This window comes from Drosophila elegans, unplaced genomic scaffold, assembly GCF_018152505.1.
Source record: "Drosophila elegans isolate 14027-0461.03 unplaced genomic scaffold, ASM1815250v1 contig_208, whole genome shotgun sequence".
Classification (NCBI taxonomy): Eukaryota; Metazoa; Arthropoda; class Insecta; order Diptera; family Drosophilidae; genus Drosophila; species Drosophila elegans.
Genome location: NW_024545578.1, coordinates 22,845,240 through 22,854,439, shown reverse-complemented (window position 1 = coordinate 22,854,439; position 9,200 = coordinate 22,845,240). Strand labels below are relative to the sequence as shown.

General features: G+C 44.5%; 2 protein-coding genes across 7 annotated transcripts; both read right to left on the bottom strand.

The window, feature by feature from the left end:
* Positions 1-109: 109 nt before the first annotated feature.
* Positions 110-5,369, bottom strand: LOC108136139. Of its 2 annotated transcripts, none has more exons than XM_017257134.2 (6): positions 5,351-5,369; positions 4,574-4,849; positions 4,123-4,488; positions 3,410-3,740; positions 2,209-3,043; positions 110-2,135 (listed from the first exon to the last, which is right to left on the bottom strand). In XM_017257134.2, exons 2-6 carry the CDS (start codon positions 4,843-4,845, stop codon positions 415-417), a joined length of 3,525 nt encoding a protein of 1,174 aa, XP_017112623.1. In that variant the 5' UTR covers positions 4,846-4,849; positions 5,351-5,369; the 3' UTR covers positions 110-414. The 2 variants fall into 2 exon arrangements, with proteins under 2 accessions (XP_017112623.1, XP_041564115.1); XM_041708181.1 differs by lacking the exon at positions 5,351-5,369 and adding an exon at positions 4,974-5,185.
* A 982-nt stretch (positions 5,370-6,351) lies between these two features.
* Positions 6,352-8,874, bottom strand: LOC108136149 (zinc finger BED domain-containing protein 4-like). 5 transcript variants are annotated; one of them, XR_005977232.1, is made up of 4 exons: positions 8,662-8,874; positions 6,937-8,606; positions 6,634-6,881; positions 6,352-6,570 (listed from the first exon to the last, which is right to left on the bottom strand). XR_005977232.1 is itself a non-coding variant. In XM_041708265.1 (4 exons), exons 1-4 carry the CDS (start codon positions 8,681-8,683, stop codon positions 6,382-6,384), a joined length of 1,917 nt encoding a protein of 638 aa, XP_041564199.1. In that variant the 5' UTR covers positions 8,684-8,851; the 3' UTR covers positions 6,352-6,381. The 5 variants fall into 5 exon arrangements, 3 of the variants coding, with proteins under 3 accessions (XP_041564199.1, XP_041564200.1, XP_041564198.1); XM_041708265.1 differs by having other exon boundaries at positions 6,634-8,011; positions 8,279-8,606; positions 8,662-8,851; XM_041708266.1 differs by having other exon boundaries at positions 6,634-8,255; positions 8,523-8,606; positions 8,662-8,851.
* Positions 8,875-9,200: the final 326 nt, after the last annotated feature.

Here is a 9,200-nt window from a genome sequence, read left to right as displayed (position 1 = left end):
TAATAAATAATACAAAAAAAAAAATCTATTCCAGGCAATACCAGGGAACACTACCCACCCAAAAGACAATGAAACACTTGCCGCTTAGATTATTATTTTACGCACAATATACACTAATAATTTCATTTTATTTGTTAAAATTGACATGGATGATGCCGGGGATTTGGTACGCGTTGAGTTCAATGGGAATCGTGTATTGCAAATAAAAGTGTGTAAACATAGAAATTATAACGTTCAACAATTCCTAATTAACTACATTAAACCTAAGTATTACAGTGCAACAACAGTTTTACAGGCGTCTCTTCAAAAGTGAAATCATAAATACTATTGCAGGCCGTGATCATTGGGATGGGATGGGATCATTGGCAACTGGAAAAAAAACAAAAACTCGGTTTTGGTGGGGGGCTTCCTAAACTAATCCTTCGATGTGGCACATGGCTCCGAACCGCTGGCACTAAACGGACTGCTGGACAGGGGCGTGCTGACATCGCGACTCTCGCCGTTGAGCAAGTACACGGGCACATGGCTAGTCACCAGTTCGAGGTTGTGCGACGGCGACAGCATCGCACTGCTGTCTTCGTCTTCGTCCTCGGCGGCAAGAACAGGAGCAGCGATCTCCAGTTCGTTGCCCACCTCGGGCACCATATCCTGGTCGAACTCATAGGCAGGCTCTGATCTTGGCTCGGCAGCTGGAACCGCGGACGGCTCCTCATCTGGAGCTGGCTCGGGTGGTGCGGGGGGTGAGGTTTCAAGACCAGGATATGCCTCAAACTCCAGTGGGTAAGCCAATAGCACCTGCTTTTTCTTTTTGTTTTTTATGTGCGTCCAAGGAAAACGCTTCACACGCCGCCTTCGCCTGCGCGTTTTGCGTTGCAGTGGTGCTTCGATCTCCCCCTCGAATTGCTGGATAACCACTAGCTGCTGTTTGTCTTCCCCATTCTGTTGCTGCTCCTCCAACAGCTGCTTTTGCTCCTCTATCTGAAGTAGTTTCTCCTTTGCTCGATCTTGATCCTCGACCTGGTGTTGCCCACTCTCGACTTGATCTACTGCCTGTTCTTGATCCTCATCCTGGTTTGGATCTTCCTCGTCTGGATCCTCTAGCTGAGGTGACTCTATTTCTGGTTGGTGTTCATTCTCCACCGGAAGCTGATCATCCTCTGCCTCTTGTTGATCCTCTACCAGATTTGGTTCTTCCCCTGCCTGCTGTAGTTCCTCCTGCTGCTCGTGGTGCATCTCCAGTTGATGTTGCTCCTGCAGCAGCTGCTCCTCCAGAAACTGTTGATGCTCCTGATCGTGCTCATGCTCATGCTCATGGCGTCCCACCACTTTCCTCTTCTCTTCCGTTTGTTCTGGAGTCTGTTTGTTCTCTTGTTCCACCAGCTCATTCACCTCCTGGCTGCGTTTCCGCTCATCTCGTGGCAGGTTCATCTCCTCCAGCGAAATTCGTTCCTGTAACTGGCCACCTGTATCCACCTTATCTATGTGCTCATGGCCATTTAACGCTTCGTCCGCTATGTGTGACCTTTTCAGGCCCTTGAGACTCAAACGTTTCAGTCTTATTTGTGGCAATCTATGCGGCGCTGATTGCCGAATGATGGCCAAGTCCTGCTCCAGCTGTTGGACTTCCTTTCGCCGCTTGGCGTTTAGAACGCGTAGCTTCCGACATCGTTTCGTGGCCTGCTTGAGCAGACTTTGTTGATCAACCGGCTTCTCCACCTTATGGTTGGCTTTTCCGGGCTTTTTCCTTTGGTTGTTTAGCCTACGTCGGCGAATATTCTCCCGCTGCAGGGTAAGCAGGTGGTTGTAGTAGCTCACATCATCGCCATCGGCCTTGGAAAAACAGCGACGACTGAAGCCCCAATCGCTGGAGCTCTGGTTGTCAGTGGATACGCTTTGTATCTGGCAGGGACTGCTCGAACTGTGCGTTGAAGCTGGCGGCGTGGGCAAGGCAACTCTCTGCCCTCTATTCGTTGTCCGGATGCGGGTGGGCGTGGCCGAGATCTTGGTGGGTGTACCACTAGAGGCGTTGCTGGTTGTGGGTGTCAGCTGACTGGCGGCGACATTAATGACTTCATTCCGGGCCTTGATTTTGGCATCTAGCTTGGCGAACATTTTCGCACTGGCCTTGTGGTGCTCTGAAACGGAGATTACAGTAGATTTATGTGTAAATAAATGTACGTGAAACAGCAATAAAATGATTGTGCATACCTGCTTTCCAGCGAAGAGATCCGGCCCCATTCACCGGGGACTTGGTCATGTACTGTTTGATGGATGGCTTCTTAGATACTCCTGCCTTGGCAGTCGGCGCAGTGGCAACCAGGTGCCGGGGACTAAAGGTAACCTGTTTCTTGAGCAGCGACGACTCGCTGCAGTTGCTATTCTGACTAGAAGATTGACGGCAGTGGTACAGGGGGGTTCGTTGACCACTGGCATCGCTGGCACTGCTGCTCCGCGGGAAGAAACTTTGGCCGAGGGCACTGGTGTACTGATGCTCCTCAACCAGATCATCCGACTCTTCCTCCTCCCCCACCTCCTCCTCCAAGGTCTGCACGCACTGATCGACGAGATGCGGCGCTGTGGTCGACACCAAATGGAGGCTATCCCGTCGGCAGCTGTAACTGTTCACGATGCGCGGCACTGTGTAGGTGGTGGGTGGAATCACTGCCCTTTCGTACGTGCGCAGGTTACTGGGATAGATGCGCGTGACCGGCACGGAGTCGTCCTCGCCGAGGATCGTGGTCGCCGTCGTCTGATGCGCCGAATCGTTTGAGTTGGAGTTCGAGATGATGCCATCCACATTGGCAGGCACATTGAAGTTCACCGAAAACATCTCCACGTCGTCGTCGGAGTCGCGCAACTCGACGATCTCGATGGAGTTGTCGATGCCGCTGAAGAGAGCATTGGCCCGCTTGCACGGCTCCAACTGGCGGGCATTCTGGCAGAGATTCTGAAGGAAAACGGGCGGATGGCAGTTCAGTGATGATGTCGGCGTACCCGAAATGTCCCACATTGGACAACTGTCGTCATCATCGGAGCTGACTACCTGTTGGTCGAAAGTTAACCAAGTAATGTCAGTAAAAAGTGCAAAATCAAAGCTTATATATCTCTAGGGGTGTTGTGAGGCACTCAGCTGAGGTTGTAGTCATTTTGGGACAGCGTAATGGAGCCGGTCACTGCCCGTCACGCGACTAACTGCGCCGACAGTGGCTTCTGCTTCACTCGCTTGTCCGAATCAGACCTTTTACTAAGACATCATAGTTAAGCCAATAAGAGAGCAACACGTTGAAGGAAGCGTTCTTTGGAATATTGAGATATCACAAGACCAAACAACTAAGCCCTCAGTGTTGCTAGCTTGGAGGGATATTTAAAAGACTATTTGCTTATACATCAATGAAACTAGCAAACTAACCACTTCGTTGGACTGCGGCGGTCGATTGTCCACCTTGCTGACCACATGCAGGCTGGTGCAGCTGCTCTTACGCAGATGGTTCAATATGGTGCTCGTGGCCGTGCTCCGGTCTGTAAATTTGGGCAAGTACGGCGCATAGACACTTCTCAAGGCCAGGGATTTCGAGGGCCTCATGAACTTCTCGGCAAACTCTACGATTCGCTCCTTGACCGACTCATCCGACTCCAGACGCTGCCAGTAGTAGAAAATGAGTATGTATTCGATGTAGAGTTTATCTGGCAGTTCCGCTTGAATCATAACGCTGGGCATCGACCAGTGCGGAAAAAGGCAGCTGTGGAAGAAAGAAATCGTTTTAAATTCCAAACAGTTTAAATATATATTTCATTTAAGTAAAGGAAACCTTTTAATAAAACGTATGCACTATTTTGTTTTTAAATAAAGTACTATAAATAGAGGGCAAATTTTTAGCCAAGCCATTATGTATTATGGTTTAGTTGGATTAATGGTTTGGCAGTTTTGGGATCGGCTCTCATAAATAAACAAAAACGAGATCTTGTCGAAAACAAGTTAAAAGCTTTACTGTTGTATACATTTTGTGTGTCATTTGATGCGGAGATGACATACAAGCTTGAATTAACATGGTAAATAATGACCATATGTTGCCCATTTTTATTTTTTTTTGGATCAACCTAGTTAAGTTTAACAATTCGTACCTGTACAGCATGGACAAAATGCTGGCTCTGTTGAAGAGTTTGGGGGCTGCGAGGAGAGTGCGCAGCACATGCTCCCGGTGGACGCCGGCGCCACCTTCTCCGTACTCCACGTAGAGCTTGAGGCAACTGTTGATGCGATTGATGATGCACTCCTCGCTCTCCACCGGCTCCTGGGCGGAGCAGAGCTCGCAGGATATGTAGTAGCCGACGATGTGGCACATGCGTTGCCTGTACCCCTCGTCCTGCTGCAGGGCCCGACCCTGGACCATGGTGTGGATGACGTCGGTGAGACCGGTTAGAATGCGCGCCAGTTTGCGACACTTCTGGGGCAAGTACTGGGCCCGCTCGAACTCCTCCCGTATGGCACTGAAAGATTAACGAGGGTTGGTATTCATTACCTGGATTACCTGGCTGTATGTGTGTGTGTGTGTGTGTGTGTGAGCGTACTTACCTTTCGTACTGCATGAGCAAGCGGGCCATGCGCTTATCGAAGCTATCATCGTTCAGGGCCGCAATGGCATCGTGAATCTTGCGCCGCGTCTCATTCAGATGGCCGAACTCCGGCTCCGCCTGCGAGTCCGGCTCCTGGTCCCGTTCCGTAACTGGCGACACGCACTCCGGATGGCCATCCGCATTGGCCAGAGTGCTGACCTTGTCGAAGTCGTCCGGCGTGCTGCCGCTGTTCCGCTTCCGGTTCCTGTTCCTGACCACCAAACAGCTCATGGTGCTGCAAAAATGCATGCAAATTAACTACATAATTCGAGCCGATCCAAAATAACTCGTTATTGCAGTGAAAGTCGGAGCGCCCCCGCCTCGACCCCCGAAGAAAAGGCCAAAAATGAAAGACATACCAACAAAAAAAAAAAATGTGTATTTCTGCCAGGGAGATCGCACTACGCGGGGAATTTCGATGGTCCGTGATAAAGCACTAACGCACTGCACACCTGACCGGGTCCAAACATATTATATTTGTAGTATGTGTACTGTTTATATATATTTTTTTGGATTTCGAGCAGGAGCAGTACCGATTAAGAGCTTCGTCGGATGAATTTTGCGTTTATGCGGCGCGCATCTCCAGTTAATCGCACATCGTGATATTCTCCTACTCATGTTGAGTTCAAGGAGCGTGTTCCCTTATTTATTCCTCTTTGGAATAAAACACTATCTGATTTGTTAAATTTCTGCTTTATTTTTAAATGTCTTTCAAGTTTAGAATTCACGTAATTACCTCCATAATCAGTTAAACCTTTAAGCCAAATAATCTAAATGCATGATTCAGGACAACGTGGGAACGAAACGCGTAGATGCCGTCGTTTTTGGCAGTGTTGGAAAAGGTTGTCCTGTGGCCGACACACCGTTTATACACCACCTCTTCACAATTTCATGAATTTCTGAATTATAATTTTTTTGAACTATTCATGATAATTTAAATATGTTTGGCCGAAATATTTTGGCAGCCTAAGCTTGTAACTTTTGCCTTCCCTCTACAGCAAATAAATAATTTTATTATAAAACGATTTTTGTATTAAATAATTGATGAATTCTATGTGTTTATTTAATAACATTATTTTTTAAAAGAAAACAAACTAATTTTATTTTTGTGATATTTCATAAGTTTAAAAATAAAATATTTAAAATTCTGTTAATGTTAGTTAACTTAAGAATTCCAGACCATTTATTATAAAAATTCTTGAAGTCAGTGCAAACGTCAGTATAAACAGGAAAATCTCAAATTTACGAACATTGAGACACTTAGAAGTTTCACAGCACTACACGAACTGTCGCACGAATCCTCGATACCAATATCGATATATTGCCCACACTATCGAAAGCAATATAAAACCAATTTATGTACGTTGTTTTTAATTTAGTTTTCATATAACAAAATGAATTCTGGAGCAAACGCGTTGAGAGCTCGTTAAATATGGAGACCGGCAAAGACAAAATTCGCTATATTTTTTACAATTTTTTCTTTGATAAAGAAGAAAACGCAAGCCAGGCAGCTGAAAATGTAAGTGGAGTATATGGCCCTAATACTGTAACGGCCAACCATGCCCAATTCTGGTTTCGTCGATTTCGTTCTGGAAATTTTGATGTTAAAGATGAGGCTAGAGGTGGAGAACTATCGATAGTCGGCGCCATCGATAGTGAGCGATTGTTTTTTTCAAACCATCGATAGTGTCGATAGTACCATCGATAGTCACCGATAATATCGTCCGAAATTAAAAATTTTTTTTTTAAGTTTTTAAGAAAAATGGTTTATTTTAACCAAAAGTTTTGATTCAAAAATAACAGGATGTTAATGTTTTTCTCTTTGAGCCGGGTGCGTCTCTCGGAAACAATTTGCCCTGCCTTGCTAAAAGCTCTTTCCGATTCTACGGATGTTGCGGGAATGCAAAGGTATTTGCAAAAGAGGCCCTTTATGCAGGGAAGATCAGTTTGATTAACCTGGAATAAAAGTAAAATACGTATGTAAATATTGATAACTTATAATTTGTTTTCGAATCATACCTTAATCCATAACAGTGGGTCCACATCGTGACTGACAATTGCCCTCTCCAGATATTGCCTTTTAATAAGTATAGCATCCACTCGTGCGTTTCCGATTTTGCTATCTGATCGTTCACCCAAAAAATCAAAAAATGTGTCCTGGGTACTTGTGTCCGCTGCGATGGTCAGATCCTTTCTGGACTCTTCGATTGACGAATGGGCCAGTTCGTTTTCAAAAAAGGTTGATGCTTGTTCAGCGTTTGAAGCGTCTTGAAAACCATTTTTTTTAAAACGTGGGTCCAATAATGTTGCCATCATACATACATTTCTTTGTTCATAAATTGAGAGTCGTTTCTTTATTGATTCCATTAATATATTTTGGATTGTTTTTCCTTGCATAGTTTCTGGCAAGAATTTTTCGATTTTCCGCAGAAGCCCATATGCCATGGGTATAATCAGAGATATGGTTACATATTTTCCACCAGAAACTTTTTCACTTGCTTGCTGGAAGAAAGACAATATTTTTTCCATATCTTTTAACACAAGTATTTCGTCAGCCGTAAATGGCTGAGGTGCATTTGTGGTTCCTAATAGGACTTTGGCAATGGCATCATTTGTTTTTAAAATTCTCTCAATCATGAAAAAGAAACTGTTCCATCTTGTTGGTACTTCTTGCAGCAAAGTATAAATCGTACCTTCTTGTGCTAATTTAAATTTTTCATTAGCAATCGGGCTTTGTTTGAAAAATCGAACTATTGATTTGCACTTGGTAAATAAATTTTTTATGACTGCGTCATCAACTCTTAATGCATCTTGCACAACTAAGTTGATTGTGTGCGCAAAGCATGGCAGATTTTGAATTTGCAATATTGCACATGCTTTAAGCATGGAGCTGGCATTATCAGTTACAATGCACACGGTCTTATTAAAAATGTTCCAATCAATTAGAATATTTCGCAAAGTATCTGCAATGTTTTGCGAACAGTGATTTGTTACATTTAACAGTTTTTTTGTAGCCAAGGATGCTGTTTTTAGTTCATAGTTATGAACAAAATGACTCGTCACCGTCAAAAAACTGTCATTGGCACTCGATGTCCACAAATCACAAGTTATTGATACATCCGTCACTTCTTGAAATATCAATGACAATTTGGCAGAGGTTTCCTTGTACAGATTGGACATAAGCACATCACGCAAGTATGTCTTGCTTGGCAATTTATAACGAGGATCCAATACCTGACTGTATTTGATAAAACCTTCGTTTTCCACAATGTTGTATGGCTGTACATCTTTAGCGACCATTTCTGTCAATGCATTGTCGATGTCGGTCTTTCGCTTAGAATTCGACTCGTACAGGACAGCTCTTTTGAACAAGGAAGCCACAGAGTTCACACTCGATCTGCAACTGCTGCTTGTAGACGCAGTGTCGTTCCTTTTTACAGCTGTTGTGTTAGAGTCCGGTTCCAAGCTGGGATGAAACCTTTTTATATGGTCGCGCAAGTTTGATGTATTGCCGCTTGTTTTATATTCCTTGCCACAGTCAAGGCATTTGGCAAGTTTTTTGTCGTCGGACCTCTTAAAATACTTCCAAACAGTTGATATTTTACTCCTTTTAGAGTTCTTTTGGCTTTCGGGGAGAACATCTTTTTCAGAGTCCGCACTCGATCTGCAACTGCTGCTTGTAGACGCAGTGTCGTTCCTTTTTACAGCTGTTGTGTTAGAGTCCGGTTCCAAGCTGGGATGAAACCTTTTTATATGGTCGCGCAAGTTTGATGTATTGCCGCTTGTTTTATATTCCTTGCCACAGTCAAGGCATTTGGCAAGTTTTTTGTCGTCGGACCTCTTAAAATACTTCCAAACAGTTGATATTTTACTCCTTTTAGAGTTCTTTTGGCTTTCGGGGAGAACATCTTTTTCAGAGTCCGTGCTGGTGCAATCACAGTCCTGTTTGTTTGGACTTGGCGCAGTAGGTGTTGCGGACCTCCGACGTGTACCTTAAATGCAACACATTATCCATCAAAATACTTATGCAAAATACATTAAACATACCTTTTTTTAAAAAGCGTTCCATTTTTAATAGTTTTTTTTATAATTCCCGTCAATTTTAACAATTTTTCAGTTGTTTGTGTGAAGTTGTGTGTGAAATGCGCGTTAAAGTATTTTAGCGATGTGAGACGCCCGCTATCGATGGCACTATCGATAGTGGACGGGCCGCTATCGAAGGTGTCTGCTGCTATCGATAGTGGCTCGATAGCGCCCAACCATCGATAGTGTCGATAGTGCCATCGATAGTTCTCCACCTCTAGATGAGGCACGCTGAGGAAGGTCAATCGTCAAAAATGCTGACAAAATAATGGAAATCGTTAAGTCTGACCGTCGTTTAAGCATTACTGCACCTCCATTGCCCAGTTTGAACAGTTTGAAATTATTTAAAAAAGGCTGGTTACACAAACAAGCTCGATGAATGGGTGCCACATGAGCTATCAAAAAAAATTCTTTCGCACCGAATTTCGATCTGCGAATAGCTGCCTAATCGCAACAAAACTGACCCGTTTTTGAAGCGGATGGTGAGCCGGCCCAGGTGGTGG

What these genes read in the sequence shown, in the direction of transcription:
- LOC108136139 (XM_017257134.2), bottom strand. Translation starts at nt 4,845, where the DNA reads ATGAGCTGTTTGGTGGTCAGGAACAGGAACCGGAAGCGGAACAGCGGC. An exon ending in TTGCTCATGCAGTACGAAAG is followed by an intron (nt 4,489 to 4,573) that starts GTAAGTACGCTC and finishes TTAATCTTTCAG; the next exon opens with TGCCATACGGGAGGAGTTCG. An exon ending in ATTTTGTCCATGCTGTACAG is followed by an intron (nt 3,741 to 4,122) that starts GTACGAATTGTT and finishes TTTCTTCCACAG; the next exon opens with CTGCCTTTTTCCGCACTGGT.
- LOC108136149 (XM_041708264.1), bottom strand. Translation starts at nt 8,683, where the DNA reads ATGGAACGCTTTTTAAAAAAAG. An exon ending in GGAACGCTTTTTAAAAAAAG is followed by an intron (nt 8,607 to 8,661) that starts GTATGTTTAATG and finishes GTTGCATTTAAG; the next exon opens with GTACACGTCGGAGGTCCGCA. An exon ending in ACCCACTGTTATGGATTAAG is followed by an intron (nt 6,571 to 6,633) that starts GTATGATTCGAA and finishes CTTTTATTCCAG; the next exon opens with GTTAATCAAACTGATCTTCC.